This window comes from Aethalodelphis obliquidens, unplaced genomic scaffold, assembly GCF_003676395.1.
Source record: "Aethalodelphis obliquidens isolate GAN/ISIS:26980383/991018 unplaced genomic scaffold, ASM367639v1 scaffold37, whole genome shotgun sequence".
Lineage (NCBI taxonomy): Eukaryota > Metazoa > Chordata > Mammalia > Artiodactyla > Delphinidae > Aethalodelphis > Aethalodelphis obliquidens.
Genome location: NW_020837981.1, coordinates 16,494,549 through 16,517,845, shown reverse-complemented (window position 1 = coordinate 16,517,845; position 23,297 = coordinate 16,494,549). Strand labels below are relative to the sequence as shown.

Sequence of the window (23,297 nt, the reverse complement as noted above, 5' to 3'; positions counted from 1 at the left end):
GACCCTACGTGAAGTACAAAAGTATACAAAACAGACAGTGTATTCCTATGGAACTTACCAACCATCTAGGATGAAGACAGATGAGAATAATACAAAAACAACATTATAATAACTACAGCTTATACTAACCACATGCCAGGCACTATGGTAAGTCCTTTATATACTGATTCCTTTATGTATTTTAAAGGATTTAAAGCATATATGTACTTTACACTTTATATATTGTTTTCTCAAAACAGGTTATAAGTTAGGTATTATTTTCCAAACATTTTAAAACAAAAAGCTGCAGTGCCTAAAGCAGTACAAATAATCTAACAAGATTTGATTGACTGCAAAGCCCACACTCTAACCTGCACTACATGGATCTTTAATAAGTGTGTAATCAGTCAGATTCTAAATTGTATGACATGGATAAAAGCTAAGAATGGCAAAGAAGGAAGAGCTTACATACTGATTGGAAGCCATAGGATAAAGTATCATGAGGGAGGCTAGACTTCAGTTTAGCTTTAATGAAAGATTAGTAGTTAAATAGGTAAATAGAAAAGGGCTAGATATCCTAAATATCAAGTTTATGAACCTTGTGAAAAGTTCAGAAGGCAAGAATAGCATGCCATGATCAGGGAGACAAGAGGGAGATCAGGGATTGTGACACATTGAAACATGGATGTATATCTGAGGTATGATATTTTAATTTTACAAATTTTCACATCAGTGTGTAAATGTGCTTCAGTCTACATAATGTTCAACTCAATAATGTCAAATTTAATTCATACCAAAGGACTTTAAAAGTTTCTGAAAACAGGCTGTGTCTTATAATGCTATTACTTTTTACACTTCTTAATACTTATAATAGCATTGTAAGAATAGAAGAAAGGAATAAAATTAGAGTCTAGAATATCAAACTTTATTTTATTTTATTCCAGAAAAACAAAGCTCCAAGGAAATCTCTTGATTTATAAACTCTCAAATTAATACATAAACCTGGGCTCTATATAATAGCTGCAGCTTGCTATTGCCATTCCTACATATCATCAACCTGGAGGATAAAAACCAAGCAGTCTAAACAAATAAACTCTAAGACTGCATTTTCAGACGTAGTAAAAACTGAAAAAGTCTCCAGATTCTTGGTAATATGGCTTTGTCATCCATTTACTTCAGATGGCTTCATCCTGAGAATCCCACCACCTCATCTATCACAGCCTCCTCTCACCTTTTCCAACCAAAGCTATTTTTAACATTAGTCTTTTTGACATTAGGAAAATGGAGAAATGCTTGTACCCCAACCTAAAATATAGCCCGAAGAATAGTTGAAGTGTAAGCACTCACTCTTTAAAAGACAAACAAACAGGAAAGAAGCAGGAGCAGAAAAAGGGAAGGGAAGGGAAGGGAAGGGAAGGGAAGGGAAGGGAAGGGAAGGGAAGGGAAAGGGAGGGGAGGGGAGGGAAGGCGAGGCTAGGAAAGGCAAGGCAAGGCAAGGCTAAGCTTACACCTAGGAGAGAAAGCACAATAATCCGCCCCCACCAACCCTTAAAAAAAGTAAAAGAATAGAGCAAAGTATTCCAGGGATATATGTGGCCTACGGAAAGAAATCTCTCAAAATGATGTTTAAAATGTCACAGAAAGGGACAGAAAATAAAATCTAATGAAAGAGTCCAAGAAAATAATTATAGTCAGTTTATTGGGCATCCCTAATTCATAGCTAAGATAATATTGATGTTTTGTGTTTGTTTAAAGAAATAGATGTAAAATGAAATATGTTAGGAGAAAACCTAAATAATACATAAGGCAAGGAGCAATCTGTCAACGTTTGGCATCCAGGAAGCCTCAGGGTTAATACCCTTCTGAATTTTAAAAGTGCAGTAGGGCTTCCCTAGTGGCGCAGTGGTTAAGAATCCGCCTGTCAATGCAGGAGACACAGGTTTAAGCCCTAGTCCGGGAAGATCCCACATGCCACGGAGCAACTAAGCCTGTGTGCCACAACTACTGAGCCTGTGCTCTAGAGCCCACGAGCCGCAACTACTGAAGCCCACGTGCCTACAGCCCGTGCTCCTCAACAAGAGAAGCCACCGCAATGAGAAGCCCGCGCACCACAATGAAGAGTAGCCCCCGCTCGCCACAACTAGAGAAAGCCCACACACTGCAACAAAGACCCAACGCAGCCAAAAATCAATAAATAAAATATTTTTTTAATTATATAAAAAAAGTACAGTTAAACACATCAATTAATTGCCTATAATCTGAGGCTAAAACTTTTGGCATGCTTCCTTGTTCATAGCAATAACAGCACCAACAAGTATTTATTGAGTGTTAGCCATGGGTCAGATACTGCTGTGAGCACTGCAGAGCATACAGCATTGAAGGTGACAGACAAGGCCCTGTCCTTACAGAGCTTACGTTCTGTCACAAAGAGAAATGATAAATATGGTTGGACCAGGGAACAAAGCATGACTAATTCTCTGGTACAAAGCATCCTGCCTTATAAGGCAGAAGCTTTCTTGCTGAATGGCAATTTTACAGAGATCTAAATCTTTTCAGGTAGGGGAAACTTACTAATGTGTGTTTATAGGTTTGGGGGACTTTACAGAGGGTAGGATAGGACATAAAAGACAAATCCCACCAAGTCAGAGAAAAGGTAATGTTCTGACTCTTTAAACCCTGCCCATCCAGGAAACACAACAATTCCTCTGTGGCTTTGGTACAGAAGAACCTGGTTAATATAACAAATTTCTAGGAAGTTTTGCTACATTTGGAAGCTAATGGGAAACAAAGTTTGTCTTTCTCTTCTCTGCCACCTCCCTCATTCACTATGTCTTCTTGTAATTATCTCTTTTTTTCCCTTTCTCTATTTTGAGATTTTTTAATTCTTCAAAAATAAACGCTTTAACTTACTAAATGCATGTAGTATAAAACCAAATATAGCTTTATTTCCCTCACTTTATCCCTCTTATCTTATCCCTATAAGTCCCTTTCCCTCTTTTTTACCGCTCTTTGGTCCCTGACTTTCTTTCTACTCTACCATCCTTTTTCTGACCATTTCACTCTAATTCCCCTTCCATCTTTTCCATGTAGAAAAAATGATCACTAGATATAGGGAAAAGCAGAATCAAGTAAAACAAAGGGTTGACAGTATTCTATGTATGCAGGTAAGTCTGTTTCACAAGAATTTGTCCTTTTGAGTTTAAAAAAATTGCCTTGTGTGAATAAATTTCACTAGAACTAGGGTTCCTAGATATAACACTCAAAGATTGTAAACATAAAGTTTTATACATTTTCTTAGCTGTCTGAAGATATTCTTTCAAAAATTCTTTTGTGTTTTTGTCTATACTGAACAATTTGCATGAGAGAAAGAGAGGAGGAGAGAGCTGCCCCTGTCTCTGCCTCTCATCAGATGCCCATTTTCAAATGTCTCTTTAAGCCCCATGTCTGTCCTATCCTAAAATTGTCTTCAAACTGCATGCCTAGAACTCCTCACTTTACTATCCCCCCAGCCTGGCTCCCTGCAGGGATATTGGAGAAAGCCCAGGTTTGGAGTCACTGATACCTATTTGAAGCTCAGCTTTACTTGCCTAGTGACTTTAGGCAAGTTACTTAACTCTCTTAACAGTTTCCTCATCTGTAAAATGGTGCTCATAAAACCAACCTTATTATATCATCACAATTATTTAATGATCTAATCCATAAATGTTCTAATCACACTATGTGGCAGACAGTTGTCATTTAATAAATAGAATATAAGATTTATATATGCATAAACATACGTATACATATATAAATAATGACATGCCCATCTTTCTCTCACATACACATGCAATTTACCTGTCTGTCGTCAATGCCATTCTCCCAGAGTTATGCCCTTTTGCCCTTGAAGCATTCACATTTTTCCAAATTCCCAATTAGCTAATGTAAGAATCTAATCACTGAAAATGTGCTAATGAGAAAGGATAAGAGAAGAGCACGCTGACTACTGCCTGCCAACTCAAATACCCCCCAGTGGTATAAATATGGCTCTTGGAAACAAAACTGTACTAAAAACTACATAGGCCAGAGCAGTGACTCACAGTGTGAATTTTAAGCAGCATCATTTGGGAACTTACTGTAGTAGCTCTCAGTAACCGTGTAACCGTGATTGCTTCTGTTACATGTGCTGATTCCGAGGCCTTCACTAATATAAAATCAATAAATGAAACAAATGGATATTGTGTCTTTTTTCATATAAATTAAAGTATGTGCAAAGATATTGTATTTGCCCCAGAACACTCTACAAAACAAATATAACTCCTAGGAAAATAAGATCATGAGAAGGTTAAATGCCCACGTAATAGCTATTATAAAGCCAAGCTTAGAACACAATTCTCTTTTCAAGTCACTATTTCTAGACCACACCATGTTGACTTCATGAGGTTTAACTAAATAAAGGAAGTACTGCTTTGAAATCCCCCTTCCAAAAGATCCAAAATTTGTAAATTAGGCAACATCAAGAGAGTTACACCCTTTGCCACACTAACAGAAAACAGTCTTAAGTAATGGACTCGGTGGTTGGCTATGGGAGTCAGCCACTTAGTCATTTTTCTAGATGCTATCCATCATTGAGCACATTCCCGAATTTCATGCAACCTAATTTAAACATCTAACTGGTTGTTCTGATCGGAACAAACATTCAGCCCCAGTAAAAGCTTGATGATCCTGACACCTAGTGGATGTGAAGAAACTGGAAAAGATCCAGTTTGGGAAAAGTAGCTAGCTACTATGGCGGTATCTTGCAAACACACAGAACTTAATGATTATTAATATTATAAAATATGAACTCTAAAACCAGCCCTATAAAAGTCTATTTTGGCTCTGGATTTATCTTGTGGTCTATAAAAAGAGGCTAAAAGACGTGCACTTGGAAAGCATGTTTCCCTTTAACCTTACACATTTAGCAAATTTTTACTCATCTTCAGAGATCAAACAAGAAAACTAAAGCTAAACTAAAAAAAAAAAAAAAAACTATTTGGCATATTTATGACTCCTTTCTTTAAGCTTGTGTGTACATCCACATCCTTTTCTTGGTCTTGAGGTGGTTTTTCTCCTCACGTATCCCCTGTCAAATATAAAAGCCACCTGTTCAAGCTACATAGAGGTTCCCTTTATGCCACTAAGGCATCCTTAGTCAAAGGGTAGTTGAACCTTCACAAACCAGCAGGAGTTTTCTTTAAAAGAGGTAATAAGAACACTCGTGGAAACCCCCAAAGTGCACATATAAAAGCAGGACAACGTTGAATGCCGCAGGAAGCCGTGTGAACACGGCAGGTCAGCACCACACAGCACAACTTATTTCTGCCCTAAATATTAGAAGATAAGTCTCCCCAGACCCACCTGAGCCTCTGACAGGCAGGAAGGCGAGAAGACTAAAGTGTTCGTATCGTCCACCAAGGAGAGCTCTAAATCCTACCTGCTGACGTTTGAAGGCTAAATAGTCCAGATTTTCCAGCTCCTTCCCAAGCTTCTGGTAGGTTTTCTGGAGGTCAGATTTGTTGGAAACATTTTTAAGAGACTCAAATGTCCTCTGAAACTGAAATCAAAAACAAAAGTAAACCATTAGGATAGCAGCACATTTTTCTCAAATTCCTAACCAGTAACACAGACAAATAGTCAATACTGAGCCTCAGTTTCTCCTATTCATAATACAGAGGTAGCAGAGGCTAGCTAATTGCCTTTGAATTAAATAGTTAGGCACAATTATACAGAATTAGAAACTATGTGCTAAGTACAAGCAACATTATTGCATGAATGAGAAGCCTGTTTAGTCCTCATTCTAACAAAAGAACATACTGCATTAAAAAAATTTTTTCTTTAACTCTTCATGTCTTAGGGTACACTGCTACCACTCCTAAAGAAAAAAATTGCAATGAATGTATAATTTCAAATCATAATGAGAAAGTATTAAAAAGAGGTCTCACATCCCAATCATGGAAACAAATTTATGTAAAGGTAGCCACTTGCCTCTATAGAAACATTTATGCAGAATAGGCACCCAGCAAACTTCAGCCAGGAAGATCTCTCAGATCTTATATTTTGAGAAGAAAGGAGAACAAATGTCTTGATGATCGAAGCATATGTAGCATGTTCAGCAAACATTTATTCATTTCTGCTCTATAACGGACATGAGTTAATGAAATCAGTTCTGCTGAATCAGAATGCTCCATTCATTTTTAAGTCAGATACTAGATAAACACAAAGAAGACAAATTGCAGTGTATCACAGAATATTGTTCTGCTACTAATAATTAAGCAAAAGGAGCTCACAAGAAATTGAATTCTTGGTTTATTTTAGTAAACTAGAACATACTTTAGAGGATTAGTGATTGAAAATGTCAAGTAATATTTGCAAGACATTTGCATCTGCTCTTTCTTTATGTCATTTATTTCCCATATTCTCAATGTGTGCCATTAGATAGAATTCTACAGAGACTTCACCATCTTAAACACACCAGAATTCCACTGTGACTATGATGCTACGAGACAGGCTAATAAGATTTTATAGAATATAATTAAGTTTCCAGGGAAATGATTTGACCCTTACTATTTCAAACTCCATGGAATAAGTCATATTATAATGGCATTCTACTGAATTAAATCCTCAATTTCATGAAAGCAACATGTTTATCTCAATCCAAGGTGACAGAGGAAAAAGAAACAGGAAATAATAGTGCTAAACTTTCACAGCAGGACAATAAATTAAATTCAACAAACAATCTTTTAGAGCCTACTATGTACAAGGCACTATGAATATAAAACATACTTCCTGCCCTAAAGTAACTTATAGACTACCAGGGAAATTAGACATGAAACTCAGAAATGGGAAAGATACTGACATTTACTGAGTGCCTGCTCAGTGCCAGGTACTTTATCCTTTCCAAGTTAATCCTCACAAGAACCACTGGAGTTCCTATTTGTCTTCCCATTCTACAAGTAAACTGAGACTCAGAAAGCTTGAACCATTTTTTTTCAATAATACATAATTTTAATTCATAAAAAGATACATTCATTAATTTTTCTTTCACCCAGCCTTTTCTCCTAATCTGGCTTTGTCCAGGTTCTCCTGAGAACCACAAAACCTTATATTAGGCCAAATGTTCCTTTTTTTCCAGTTTTATTGATATAATTGACATATAGCACTGTATAACCTAAGGTGTGCAGCAGAATGACTTGATTTACATACATCACAAAATGATTATCACACTAAGTTTAGTGAACATCCATTATCTCATATAGATACGTTTGTAAGAAAGTATTTTATATTTCTTTTTAAAGAAATATAAAAAAAATATTATTTCCTTGTGATGAGAACACTTCGAATTTACTCTTAACTTTCAAATATAACATGCAACATTGTTAAACATATTTATCATGTTGTACATCAGATTTCTAGTACTTATTTACCTTATAACTGGAAGTTTGTACCTTTTGACTACCTTTGTCCAATTCCCTGTCCCACCGCACCCCGCCTCTGGTAATCACAAATCTGATCCCTCTTTCTACGCGGTTTTTTTTTTGGTTGTTTAGTTGTTTGTTTTTGAAGTATAACTGACCTATGTTAGTTCCTGGTTTACAACGTAGTGATTCGATATGTCTATACATTTCAAAATGGAACTGGATTTTTACTATAATGTTTATGCTTTTTCTACTCTACCATTAACTTTAACACAAGGCAAAGTAGTAAAAGGAGTGCAAAAAAGGAGATAAAAGTAACATGTGGTGGGACTTCCCTGGCCGTCCAGTGGTTAAGACGCCACACTTCCAATGCAGAGGGCATGGGTTTGATCCCTGGTCGGGGAACTAAGATCCTTAATGACGCAAGGCATGGCCAAAAAAAAAAAAAGTAACATGGTGAAATATTAAAAAAAAAAACATTGATACTGACAGAGAGACTCAGGTCATATGGAAGACATGAGGGAATTTGAGGTGGGCCTCAAAGGAGTTTTCAGAGCCTTAAATGGGAACTGGTTCTACCCATCAGTTTAAACAGCCAAAGTCTGTTCATTTTCCCCCTTTTGTAGCATAGTAAACAACTTTCTTTTAACATAATTTTAATGACCTTTATATAAACTATTTATCATGTTGTATGATCATTTCTGTGCCTTGCCCACTTCTTGGTCCCTTCTCACTATGTTCAAATCAAACTAACACCAGATTTGAGATTCTAAACAATTTAAGTAATTTTATATATAAATTAACATAAGCTATTTTACCAATCAACCTATTTAATTCTAAAGCATTCATCATCCCCTGCATCTTCTCTTCCCTAAGAAATATAAGCTCTATTTCTTAACTATTTCTTCTTCACATTTATCTGTGAATTTTATACAACTCCAAATAGGAATTTTAGGGTAAACATATTTTCAAGCCTTCAAAATAAGAAACATGAAAACCAATACTTCCAGGTAATATTTCCATGGCCAAAGAAAAAAGGGGGAAAATCCAATAATGATACATCCCCACAAGATGTTTTCATTAAACATCAGAGTTTGCATAATGTGGAGATTTAAGCTTGAACTTTCATTATCAGAACTTACATCCTCCATTTATTGATACTAAATAGTTCCAAGTACTCAAACTATGATGATTCATTCATTTAAGTTCATTTTTTCACTTAAAACAACAAATAATTGTCAAGGAGAGGTAATACAAAATCTATAACTTTAAGCTAGATCCCTATCAAACACATCCCATTCCCGTCGGCTCACATATACACTTAAAGATGCTATAGAGTAAAAGCAATAATTTTACCTTGCAGGTGCAGCTGAAGTACAGAAGACAAAAATAAGACAAAGGTTAAGGTGAGATTTGTATTTTACTTAAAGAGATTTAATGTTGCCTTGATCTGAAAATTTTTTGTTCCAATAGGCCACTGTGCTTGATAATTGAAACAGACCTCTTGAGATTTTCTACATTAGTTTAGTGCACTGTAGTCTCATTATATTGACTGCTTCTCAAAATAAATGACCTCTCAGTTGAAGCTGGGAAAGGAAGCACAATCTAAGAGATTTTAATATTTCTGGATTTTACCTGTTCAAAGTTTTCAGTGGGAATTTTAAATGAACCAAAACCCCAAAATAATTTGTTGAACATTGAGCTTATCCTGTGTTAATATTTTTAACTCCTTGCAAACCAAATTCAAACTTTAAACAAAAAGCCCAATGAATAAATTCGAATCCAAAACAAACCTAGGTATGTTCTAAAAATGTCAAAACTGAATATTAAAACGGTCTCTGTACTGAGAAAGAAATCCAAATTCTGTCCTATTTGACTACCTTACCAAATTTCACACACAACAGACGAGAATAAGAAGATGCAAACAGTATCTCTAAGCCCAAACAGTAAGTATTGTATACCATAAAAGTAAGCAATGTAAACACACCCAGAGTTTTTTTGTTTGTTTGTTTGTTTGTTTATTTTTGGCTGCATTGGGTCTTTGTTGCTGCACTCGGGCTTTCTCCAGTTGCGGTGAGTGGGGGCTACTCTTCGTTGCGGTGCGCGGGCTTCTCATTGCGGTGGCTTCTCTTGTTGCGGAGCACAGGCTCTAGGCATGCGGGCTTCAGTAGTTGTGGCACGCGGGCTCAGTAGTTGTGGCTCGCAGGCTCTAGAGCACAGGCTCAGTAGTTGTGGCACACGGGCTTAGTTGCTTCATGACATGTGGGATCTTCCCAGACTAGGGCTCGAACCCGTGTCCCCTGCATTGGCAGGCGGTTTCTTAACCACTGCACCACCAGGGAAGTCCCCAAAGTAGTAATAATAGTAATCCACAAAATAATACAACAGAGACCATGACTGCTCATCTCCCATTAAAATAACTGAAAATCTGCTTTGCAGAAAACAGAAGCATGAGTAAGACAGAAAAGAAAATATCTAGTTTGACTCAGCATTCCCTCTTCCCAAATACATTTTCCTCCTTTTCCTGACAACATGTTTTGAAATAAATCTAAGTCAATGTTCTATACAAACTACACAATCAATGAGTTCATGAAAATTATGTAGATTCATGGAGTAATTTGAGAAAGAGAACAAGAAGAAACCAGCTGAAGCAGCAGGAAAAAATGCAGCCAGGGCTCTGGCAAGTAAAGTTTCCCTGGCACTCACCGCCAATGCCCTGGCTTCCTCTTGTAGTCAGATCAATACAATCAAATAATTCCACAGCTCCAGCAGCCTACTAATTCCCATAATGAAAGAATATTGAGTATCATTGCTCCAAAAGAATAGCCAGCTCAACAGTTGTCATTTTTCCTTATTTAATATTTTGTGCATTTGTACAAGGTACTAGATGTTACCTATAACATAAAAAAAATTCCATACTCACAGCATTATATATACAAAAGAGTATCCTATAAGTACCTGACTGAAGGCACTGAATCACCAAGTGTGATCTTAGTGTCCCTAAAATGTCAGAGTGAAATAGTGCCAAAAGATTCTGGAAACTAAAGCAGACGGAAGTAATGAGCAAAGACTAAATATTAATGCTCTATAAATATTAATGTTTAGAGTAAAAAGAAATTGTTTTAAGCATAAGAAATGGCTAATCCATCCTACTTAACTATGGCAAATACAGAGCAACCAAAATGAAGTAATATTGAGAAAAAAAATTATTTCATTTTCTGAAGTCAGTACATTGACTTTCATACATATTTTCCAAATGAACTTACCAGATGATAATATCACTCATGAAAAGGAAGTTTACAGCTAACGCTGAAAATTAAAGGACACATATATCTCAAATGATTTTTTACTGTAAGGAATGATAACCAAAGTTAAATTAAGAACATAGAACAAAATTGGGCTTGAAATCTAAACTAGAAGTAGTCCTGTGGAGTTGAAAGTACACTGGCCTTGAAGTCTGGGTTCAAGTCCTTGTTATGCCGTTTAATAATTTCATACCTTTGGACAAGTCACTACTACTCCAATTCTTGATTGTGTTACCTGTAAAATGGGAGAAATTGTCCTTGCCTGCCTGCCTTATAAGATTGTTGTGAAATCAGCTGAGGAAAAATGGAACACATTCATTCTACAAATCTTTAACATGGGCCTGGCAACATGCCAGCCATGAAAGAAATGGAGGAAAACAAAAGAGAAATAGCTCTTGCCCTAGAAAAGCAAATCATCTAGCTTTACAGATTACTGCTTTATAAATTTTAAAGTTCCATAAAATTGTAAGAGACCACTGTCATTAAACTCATGCCCATTCAGTAGTGAATGAGGACTGAACAAAAGAGTAATTCAATAATTATTTATTGAGCATCTCTGAGCAAGGGATTTTTGAGGGAAATAGATACACTTATTTAGATTTTTTTCTTCAATATTACTACAAAACTTATTTTTATTTATTTACTCAATTCTATTTTATTATGGCAGAATACTTAACATGAGATACATGCTTCTTGAATTTTTAAGTATAAAATACATTGTTCTTGTCTATAGGTACAATGTTCTATATGAGATCTCTAGTTTATTCACATAGTTTAACTGAAACTTTATGCCCACTAATTCCCCATTTGTGTGTTCTTGGCACCCTTGTTGAAAATCAGTGACTGTATACACATGGATTTACTTCTGGGCCCTCCATTCTGTTCCACTGATCTACATGTCTCTCTTTATGCCAGTACCATACTGTTTTGTTTACTGCAGCTTTGTAATATTTTTGAAATACAGTAGTGTGATGCCTCCAGCTTTGTTCTTCTTTCTCAGAATTGAGTTGACTATTTGTGGTTTTTATGTGGTTCCGTATGAATTGTAGAGTTGTTTTTCAATTTCTGTTATAAAAATGTCACTGGGATTTTAATAGGAATTCCTTTGAATCTGTAGATCACTTTGGGTATGGACATTTTAACAATATTAAGTCTATCAATCCATGAACATGGGATGTCTTTCCATTTGGGTCTTCTTTAATTTCTTTCATCAATGTTGTATAGTTTTCAGTATTACAAATCTTTCACCTCCTTAGTTACATTTATTCCTAGTATTTTATTCTTTTTGGTGCTACTGTAAATGGCACTGTTTTCCTAATATCCTCTTCAGATAGTTCATCATAAGTGTATAGAAATGCAACTGATTTCTATATCCTGATTATATATCCTACAACTTTACTGAATTTGTTTATTAGTTCTACCAGTTTTTTTGGTGGAGTCTTAAGGGTTTTTTTTGTATATAATATCATCTTATCTGAAACTAGTGACAGTTTTTCTTCCTCCTTTCCAATCTGGATGTCTTTTATTTCTCTTTATTGCCTAGTTGCTATGACTAGGACTTCCAATACAATGTTGAATAAAAGTGGTGAGAGTGGGCATCCTTGTCTTTTTCCTGATCTTAGAGGAAAAGTTTTCAGCTCTTCATCATCATGTATGATGTAAGTTGTGAGCTTGTCATATATGGACTTTATTATGTTGAGGTGCTTTCCTTCTATTCCTAGTTTGTTGAGAATTTTCAACGTAAGGTAGCTAGCTAGTGGGAAGCAGCCGCATGGCACAGGGATATCGGCTTGGTGCTTTGTGACCGCCTGGAGGGGTGGGATAGGGAGGGTGGGAGGGAGGGAGACACAAGAGGGAAGAGATATGGGAACATATGTATATGTATAACTGATTCACTTTGTTATAAAGCAGAAACTAACACACCATTGTAAAGCAATTATACCCCAATAAAGATGTTTAAAAAAAAAAATGATGTTGAATTTTTTTCAAACTTTTTTTCTGCATCTATTGAAATGATCATGTGATTTTTACCCTTTATTCTGTTCATGTGCTGTATCACATTGATTGATTTTCATATGTTAAACCATTCTTGTATACCAGGTAAAACCCACTCGGTCACAGTGTATCATCCTTTAATATGCTACTGAATTCAGTGTGTTAGTATTTTTTTGAATATTTTTGCATCTATATTCATTAGAGATATTAGCCTGTAATTTCTTTTCTTGTAGTATTCTTATCTGCCCTCATAAAATGAGTTTGAGAGTGTTCCCTCTGCTTCAGTCGTTTGGAAGAGTTTGAGAAGCACTGACATTAATTCTTCTTTAAATGTTCAGCAGAATTCACTAGTGAAGCCATCTGGTCCTGGGTTTTTCTTTGTTAGGAGGTTTTGATTATTTATTCAATCTCCCTTCTTGTTATAGGTCTGTTCAGACTTTCTATTCCTTCATGATTTAGTCTTGGTGGTAAGTTGTATGTTTCTAGGAATTTATACATTTCTTCTAGGTATTGTTCATTGGTGTATAATTATTCATAGTAGTTTTGTTTTGTTTTGTTTTGTTTTGCGGTACGCGGGCCTCTCACTGTTGTGGCCTCTCCCATTGCGGAGCACAGGCCCCGGACGCGCAGGCTCAGCGGCCATGGCTCACGGGCCTAGCCGCTCCGCGGCATGTGGGATCTTCCCGGACTGGGGCACGAACCGGTGCCCCCTGAACCGGCAGGCGGACTCTCAACCACTGTGCCACCAGGGAAGCCCCATAGCAGTTTTTATGATCATTCTTTATTTCTGTGGCTTCAGTTGTAATGTCCCATCTTTCATTTCTGATTTTATTTGAGTCTTCTCTCTTCTGTTCTTAGTCTAGCTAAGGTTTGTCTATTTTGTTTATCTTTTTAAAAAACCAACTCTTGGTTCTGTTGGGTTTTTTTCTCATTTTCCTAATTTCTATTTCATTTATTTCTGCTCTAATGTTTGTGATTTCCTTTCTTCTTCATTCTTCTAACTGAGCTTAGTTCTTCTTTTTTAGCTCTTTGAGGTATAAAGTTCTTGCTTGAGATCTTTCTTCTTTTTAACACACTATTGACTGGGGGATTCTTGCAGAAACGAACGCCTCTGGCTGGCAATTTGTTATGTAAGTGAATACTGAAACACCCACGTTTGAGTAAATATCAACAACTTATTTTGCACTTAATGTATTTCTTTGAAGCTTTGTACATGTCTTACTAAAGCATTCTAATATTTCATTAGAGTGTGATAGGCAGTATAGCAGGCACCTCTGTGCAGGGGAATAGAACATCTATTCCAAACATACCGTGTTTCACTGTGCTTTACCCTGGAAGAGCAGACTCTACACTTTCTGGCTGCACTTGTCTTTTTAGCCTTGTGGTTATTATTTCCTCTAGAATATGTTCTTTTATTTTACCTGATAGTCGACAAGGTGGATCTTTGCACAGGGCTCTTTTAGAAACACCACAAGAAGGACAAGGTGCAGGACTGCCACTACATTCACCAGAATGGTCAGTTACCCATTCTCTAGGTATTGCTAACAAAAATTGCTTGTAAGTCATTTTATCCTGTGCATTTAGGCTACAATAAATTTTAAAGCACTGAATAAACCATTTTCAAGTTTTCTGGAGGATATTGAAGTTTTCCAGATATTGATCAGATCAATCAACTCCTTTCATATATTTATTATACTCTAATATACAAGTGGGCTTTAGTTATCTGATGGCCAGTCCTCCTGTCTTCCTTTCCTGTAGATGCTATGGGGAGAGGCATCATGAATAGTTGTCAGCATGCAGACTAGCCTCTTGCCTTTCCAGAGAAGAAGAATCATTTCTCCCTTCCATAAGAACGCCATTTCTCCCCTCTGTAGATTTTTCGATTTCTCCTTTAATTGGTTTGGTAGACCACAATTCTCTCTTATAGTTCCACAAACTCTGGCTTTATTTTTCAACAATATTTCAGATGTGGACACACTGTTGTAATAATTGTCTTGGTAAAGATGGTACCATGAACCGAGATAAGGTTGTACGACCAACAATAGTTTCTTGCAGTTTCTTTCCTTCACCCATGTAAATCTCAAGGTTGCATATATATCCAGTTTCACTTTTGCTAACCATCCTGACCAAAATTCCACATTTTGTAAGTTTTCCAGGGTTAAAGGTTTTGAATCTGAGTTGTCCTCCCCACTTTATCATTGCCTCATCAAGTAATAGCTCTCATTTGGGTATATAGATCAATTGAAATTTTGGTAGAAATAATCCAAAAGAGGTTTAACTTTTGAAATTCTGTCTGCAGGAAGTGGAGTTTCTGAGTTATCATTAAAGTGAAGAAATGTCATTATTTGTTCAAACCTTCTTCCTGTCATAATCTTTGGAAAGATAGGTGTTTCAAGTAAGGGATCAGTCGACCAATATTCTTTCCAGTGTGACTTTCTTATTTGTCCCATCAAAATTATTAATCCAAGAAACTTCTTCATGTCACTATTGGTTACATCAGTCCATTTTAAAGCCTTATCATACTTTTTATATGATTTTTCATTCTGTTAGTAATACAAGTTTGTTTGAGAAGCGACCAACTCGAAAAAGTCATTACCAAAAATTAATTCTGTTATTTCACTAACACTTTGCGGGTTATTACATTCAACAGTTACACCTGACACACCTGTAAAGACTTCAAATTTTCATGAAATGTTGTCTTCAAGCCACTCTTCTGTAGAAGCAAAGGAGCATTCTCTAGCACTGTGAGTTTCATTTTCACTTTCTGTATCAGAATCAGTCACTAAGGTTTTTCGTCTTTTTCTTGGTCTAATATTCAATTCACATCATCTGAATCAGAACTATATTCTGAAGAACTATAATCTTCAGAGACACTAGTATATATGTCACCTGGACAATCAGAGAAAGTATCTGCAAAAAATTCACCAAAAAATTCTTCTTCACTCAAAATTTCATGGAATCATTGTTTTAAATTTTACAGTAATAAACTTGCATTTATAATATATACAAGGTGGGAACAAAAACCTAACAGAGCAAAATGTGAATGATAATGACAATCATAAGTTGTATAATGAACCCCTGATCAATTTTAAGCTCTAACAACTTCGCATGGTGATGTTAATTGTATCACTCTCTAAAAACGTATTGATATGTCTCCGGTCAATAACGTTCAGGTAACAAAAGATGTATTAATAGGTCTCTGGTCAATAATGTGTTAATGTAGGGATTTATCTCTGTGAACTTCCTTCTTAACACTAGTTTTGCTGCATCCCATAAGTTCTGATATATTTTCATTTTCATTTGTTTCAAGGAATTTCCTAATTTCCTTTCTGATTCCAACTTTGACCTAATGGTTCAAAAGTGTGTCATATAATTTCCACATATTTGTAAATTTTCCAGTTTTCCTTCTCTGTCAATTTCTAGTTTCATTCCATTGTGGCAGAAAAGATCCTTGATATTATTTTAATCTTCTTAGATTTGTTAAGACTTGTTTTGTGACCTAACATGTTATCTATCCTGGAGAAAGAGCCGTGTGCATTTGAGAAGAATGTGCATTCTGCTACTGTTGGGTGAAATGTTCCATATATGTCTGTTAGATCCATTTGGTTTATATTATTGTTCAGGTCTTCTGTTTCCCTATTGATCTTCTGTCTAGATGTTCTATCCATTTTTCAAAGTGAGGTACTGAAGACTCCCACCTATTGTATTGCTATCTATTTCTCCCTTCAGTCTGTCAATGTTTGCTTAATACATTTAGGTTCTCTAATGTTGGATGCATATATATTTATAATTGTTTTATCTTCCTGGTGAATTTACACTTTCACCATTATATAATGTCCTTCTTTGTCCCTTTTGATAGTTTTTGACTTAAACTTCCTTTTGTCTAAATATAGCTCCTGATCCCTTTTGGTTACCATTTGCATGGAATATCTTTTTCCATCCCTTTACATGCAGCCTGTATGTATCCTTAAATCTAAAGTAAGTTTCTTTTGCACAGCATACAGTTGGGTCTTGTTTTTTTAATCCAGTCAGCCACTTTGTGTCCTTTGATTGAGTTTAATCCACTTACATTTAAAGTAATTATTGATAGAGAAAGATTTACTATTGCCACTTCATCAGTTGCTTTTGTTAATCTCTTAGTTCTTTTTTCTGTCTTTTCCTCTCTTGCTATCTTCCTTCATGTTTTGCTGGGTTTTTTATATTGATACACTTTGATTTCTTTGTGTGTGTGTGTGTGTGTGTGTAACTTCTACTGTATTTTTTGTGGTTACTTTGGGGTTTACACAAAATGTAACAGTCTGTTTTAAGCAGATAACAACTTAAGTTCAGTTGCATACAAAAACTGCACTTTTACTTCTCTCTCTCTCACACACACACACACACACACTTTATGTTATTGTTCTCAAAATTTACATCTATTCATGTTGTATAATTTTACCATATTTTTTAGTCATAGCTATTTTAAATATTTTTTCTCTTAACTTTTATACTAGAATGAAAAGTGATTTACCTACCACCATTACAGTAATACAGTATTCTGTATTTGTCTATATATTTACCATTACCAGAGTTTCATACTTCCTTATGCTGTAGTGTTGCTATTTCAAATCTTTTCATTTCAACTTGAAGTACTCCCTTTAGCTATTCTTGTAGGCCAGGTCTAGTGGTGATGAACTCCATCAGCTTTTGTATGGTAAACTCTTTTTTTAGTTTAAAAAAAAAAAAAAAAAAAAAAACCTTCCCTGGCCTTGAGTAGTACCATGTTCACTATGATGTTCTCAAGCTCCACAGGCTGTGGTGCCAACAGGCCCACTGGGCTGAGCCACCAGCCAGGACTACACAAGGGAGCTGGGACCGGATGGCAATTGCCATGGCTCTATTTGGCTCACAGTGACCACACCATAGTTTCCCAAGCCTCCCTGGCTGATGCCGCCTGTCATGTACTCCCCCTCACCTCCCAGTACCACCTTGACAACCTTGGAAATTCTTTATTGATCCATTTTTGAAGATAAGTTTTGCTGGGTATAGTATTCTTAGATGGCAGTTTTTTTCTTTCAGCACTGCCTCTGGCCTGCAAAGTTTCTGCTGAAAAATCCACTGATAGCCTTATAGGGGTTGCCTTGTATGTGACAAGTTGATTTTCTCTTGTTTGTTGTTTTTCACTCCCTTTTTCTCTTTGACTTTTGACAATTTGATTACAGTAGTCTGCCCTTATTGCAGGGATACATTCCAAGACCCCCCAGGGATACGTGAAACTATGCATAGTACCAAACCACCTACATACTGTTTTTTCTTATACTAACAGGCAGGTAGCATAAAAAGCATGGATACACTAGACAAAGAGATGATTCATGTCCCATACAGGACAGAGCAGGATGGCATGAGATTTCATCACATTACACAGAACAGCATACAATTTAAAACTTATGAATTGTTTATCTCTGGAATTTTCCATTTAACATTTTTGGACCACAGTTGACCATGGGTAACTGAAACCAAGGATAGCAAAACTACAGATAATGGCTACTACTGTATAATGCATCCAGCACAGATTTCTTTGGGTACATGTTTTTCAGTATCTTTTGGGCTACTTAGATCTGGATTGCCATTTCTTTCCCCAGATTTAGGGTATTACCAGCCATTATTTATTTGAATAAGCTTCCTGGTCCTTTTTCTATCTCTCTTTTCTCCTGCTGATACCCCCATAATGTTTAATGGTATTCAATAAATCCTTTAGCTATCTTCACTCTTCATTTGTTTCTTTTTGCTCCTCTGACTAAACTATTTCCAGTGACCTATCTTCAAGTTCACTGATCCTTTCTTCTGCTTGATCTAGTCTGCTGTTGAATTTTTCAGTTCAATTGTTGTGTTCTTTAGCTCCATGATTTGTTTCGTACTTATTATATTTTTTACCTCTTTGTTGAAATTCTCACTTTGTTCATGCATTGTTCTCTTGGCCTCAGTGAGCATCTTTATGACTGTTATTTTGAATTCACTGTCAGGTAAATCATATAACTCTGTTTCATTAGGGTCAGTTTCTGGAGATTCATCTCATTCCTTTGTTTGGAACATCTTTGCCTGATTCTTCATTTTCCTTAGCTCTCTGTGTTGCTGTCTATATATTCGACAAAGCAGGCACCTTTCCTAGACTTTGTGGACTGGCTTTATGCAAGAGAAGACCTCCCACCAAACAGCTGGGCTTCTACCAACTCTCACTCCCTATGGAGAAACAGGCAGCTGCAGTTTTTGTCTACTTACTCTGTGCTGAGCCAGAGGGGGCAGGGAGCTGTGGTGTTTTACCAGTCTAAGCCACCCCCTCCATTTCTCCCTACCAGGTGGCTAGACTTTGATGGATCCATCAGAACTCCAAGACGGGCAAGATAAAGCCAGTTTTCTGGGGAGCCCCCTCAGAAAGGCTAGAGTGCTGGACTATGAACCAACCCCCAGGGGCAGGGACTCCAGTGAGAAGGTATCCCAAATATCCCTACTGAGGCAAGACTGAACACAAACCTGATTCATCATTCAGTGAGCATTCCACCAAACCACAAGGTCTCAAAGATTTGTGAACAAAGGTTTAAGTTCACCCTAGAAACCTTCCCCAGGTGACCTCATACAAACCAATTGCTTCTCCTAATGCTTACTTCTTGAGGCTTTCCAATCTTATTCGCTCCAAATGTATCTTTCAATGTCTAGTACCTCTCATACATGCCTCAAATCCAATATGTATAAAATCTATAAACTGCTTCTCCTCTATGTAAACAGCAAACCAATGTCCTCAAAGCCCAACTAGATTCCTCGAAGGTTGCTTGATGCTTCCCTTTCCTTCTGAACAGATTCCAATCACTTTCCAAATTGCAGACTGTTCCTCCGTCATTTTTATCATTCATTCCCCACCCCACACCATCATTTCACAACCAGATGACATCACCTCATCACTGGCATCTCTGCCTCCACTCTGGCCCCCTTGCCCACTGCTACCAGAATAATAGTCCTAAAATTCAAATCTTGTATCATTTCCCTGCTTAAAATCTTTAATAGTTCCCCCTTAGCTAACAGACTAAAGTTCAAACTTTTTAACTTAGCACATAGGCCTGTCACAAGTAGGTCTATGCCTACCTCTGCAGCTTCAACTCTTGTTCCTCCCACAAAATCATCCTTCATCCCAGCCGTTTAGAACTACTACTGGTCTTTAAGCATGTACTATTCCCTCCAGGTAAAATGCTCTCTGCCCGCACCACTTTCTTTGTCTAGTTAACTCACTCTCCAAACTTAGCCTTGCATTATTCATTCAAAACACTCCCTTGATATAACTGCCATCATGCCTCCACAATAATTCCAGGAGAACAGGACCATGGTAGTGTATTTTCTAAATCTGACTCTCTAGCACATATTATGGTGACTGGCACACAGTAAGCACACAAAAAATAACTGTCTGCTGAATGAACTAATTAATGAAACTCGAGCTACCTGGAATGATGCAAGTCCTTTTTAAAAGTTAAATTTTTTTACATGGCTTAAATTTCCTTTGTCTCTAAAGTTTTCAATATGAAATTCAGCACAAATCCAGCAATTTGTGTCCTATTTGTCTCCATTTCTTATTTCTCCTATTCCATCTAATACCAGTCCTGTGACTTGGTTTTTTCTTTAAACGTTAAAAGCTCTCTACATATTTTGCCAAGAATCTCCTGTAGAATATACTTGGCTTCTAACAGCAATTTAACTATATAGTAATTTCTCTCCTTATAAACTGCTGATATTTTTAAAAATAAGATTTAGAAACCCTTTTGCTGGTACATATCTGCATTTTAACAATAGAAGGTGGCATCAAAAAGTCTCAGTTACCATTATTGTAATGTGTGATTTTCTGTCAATGTTATGAATATTCTTCATATTCAGAATTATTGTTCAGAATACAAATGCTTTATAGCAATGCTTGTAGCAAATATTAAATATGTATTTGACATAAAAAGTTATTAAATAGAAGTGCCATTTCCTATAATGACATCGGTCTATTTTTTAATCCAAAGGGACAAATATTCCCATTTAAAAAAAATAAAACAGGCTATGGTATGATAACAGAAAAAGTCAGAGAAGTTAGTTCAACTCAGGAGTCAAATTTATTTCCCTTCATTTTTAGGAATAAGGAGAATATTGCACTGCAGGAGTCGAAAAATGGGAGCAAGGTACCATAGTGGAAAAAGGTAGGAGAAGGAAAGGAAGGAAGGTGAAAGAAAATTTGCACCAGTTCTTACAAGGTATTTTATATATTATATCATTTAATCTTCACAAGGCCCCTAAGTATTCAGAGTAAGTTTTATTATCCATATAGCTCAGAAGAAGAAACTAAGGCTCACAAATTTTTAATTTTCCCAAAGTCGCCCAGCTAATCAACAACAGAACCAGGATTCAGGCAAGGTCTCCCTGCTGCCAAAAGCCATCTTTGCTCTCCATCTTGCCCTGACCCCCAAAGAAAGCAAAAGATATGCAAGCCAACATTCTCTCAAAGAAAACTGACCCTTACAAAATTCATATGCCAATAAAATAGGATGTGGAATCTCGAGATGTATAAATAGTACAAAACAGTTAAAAAAAACTTGAACAGTACCAGAGAGAAATTTTTAAATTTAAATTCCCATAGAAAATTATCAGCAGTGGTGGTAATAAAGCCAAACTGCCTTTCCAAGTTTCTACAATTAATTACATACTGAAATATCATCGCTTTTTTTCTCTGTCCTCTCTTACCTTTGATTTGGACTTAATTCCCCCCAGAAGAAAACATGTACTTCCTTAAGGAACTAGACACATTTAAAACTGCCAAGTCAGGAATCCTTGATATATTTAATTATATATTAACTCTGTATTGGCTGGCAGTACTTATCCTATGGAGAGTTACTCAGTGAATCATGTTTGCATGAGTTGGTGGTCTCAGTCTACATCTTCATAAATGTTTGATCATAACTGCATCTCTGGGACAGTCTCAGTGGAAAGAGGATAATTTAATAAAGATAAGGAATCAGGAAATATATAGGTACGGACTATCAATCAGAAGTAGAGTAATATCTCATTTACCCGACTTATAAAAGGAAATATACCTCAATAGGGATGAAGAATTTTGTTATTTAGAAAAAAATTATAATAAGGAAGAAAAGAGTAAGGCCACTTAAGAAAACATTGTGATAGCAGAGGAATTCTTTGACACTGTGCAATAAAGAATAAATACCAAAAAAAATGTAGCAGGGATTTTTGTGAGCGTTATTGGGGGGAGAAAGCCCAAACTGAGCAGAAGCTTGCATAAAATAATAAGACTGGAGGAGAGGCAGGTCTTTGTCCATCATATTCAAAACTAGGAAAAGAAATAAAAAATTAGGCCACTGCTTTTGAAAGAAGAATGTGTGTCCAGAAGAAGAAATCTAGATCTTCAAAGTTGATGCCCTCCCCGCAAAAAACATAGATTATTTTACAATAGGATGGTGTGTGTGTGAGAGAGAGAGAAAGAGACAGAGAGAAAAAGAGAGAGAGAGAGAGAGAGAGAGAGGGAGTTGACTACAGAGTTCTTAGGAAAGGAACAGTTTATATTGAGGAAAATACCTTCAGATGTAATTTAAGAGACATAGTGATATCTGAGGACACAAATGAGCAGAGGCCGAGTCAACGGTGGCTTGACAGAATATTTTACTCCTTAGGGGTGTGAGGGAAAACAAAGGAGAGTAGGTAGGGAGAAAGGAGGTAGAAGGACAATGAGATGAAGTTGCTTCAAAGGATTTTGAAGATTTCTAATATACAAACTGAAACCACTTAGAATATATTGTTACACTACAGAACCCCCTCCCTTCCACCTTCCAAGTTTCTAATAGATTTGCCATATACATGAACATGCCTTGTGCGGGAGTATTTGTATGTATATGTGTGTGTTAAAGGGGAAAAGGGTCATCTTCCAAGTATGAATTAACATACTATAGAATAGCAGTAGAAAGACCATCCATAACCTAAAGTAATTCTGTGGAAGCAAGAGCTTGGAGCCAGAGATGACCCTGAGAATATGAGCCTAAGAAAATTTGCAGAAATCTTGGGAGAACATTGTACTTTACAGGACGTGGAATGAGGGTTCAAACCAATTATATCTAGATCTTAAGGGCAAGGAGATGCTAGCAGATGAGTGGTTTATAACCATAAGTAAGTAGGATGTGAGTAACTGAAAAATGAAAGTCAAAAAAAAAATAGAAAAGGAATAAAACCAAGCAAACAATGGTCACTTAGAGCTCTTATGGGGTTATTAAAAGTAAGTCATGCCAAACTAACGTCATTTCCCTTAAAATTGGGGCTACGAGACTGGTAAATCTGTGATGCCACAGATATAATACATCTTGATTTCAGAAAGGCCTTTGAGAAAGTACTAGAGAATAAAATAAAGAAACATGGTTTATTCATTCAAATGAAGTGAGTTTGAAGGTCATTTCAACGACTTTATTCAAAACATGTTAATATTTGATTGATGCTATCTAAAAGAAAGCTATAGCATTAAACAATTTTTAATGAATAAATTGTTAAAGAAATCTGAAAATGACACCAATTTGGGAGGGGA

The 23,297-nt window shown here is 36.3% G+C and overlaps 1 protein-coding gene across 2 annotated transcripts in view; it reads right to left on the bottom strand.

Annotated features, from left to right (window-relative positions):
* Nucleotides 1-23,297, bottom strand: part of CTNNA3 (catenin alpha 3) — a 1,595,169-nt gene that overhangs the window by 1,436,461 nt on the left and 135,411 nt on the right. For both annotated transcript variants that reach the window (XM_027130128.1, XM_027130127.1), the window contains exon 5: nt 5,435-5,554. In XM_027130128.1, coding sequence (XP_026985929.1) covers nt 5,435-5,554 — 120 coding nt within the window. The remainder of the gene's footprint in view (nt 1-5,434; nt 5,555-23,297) is intronic.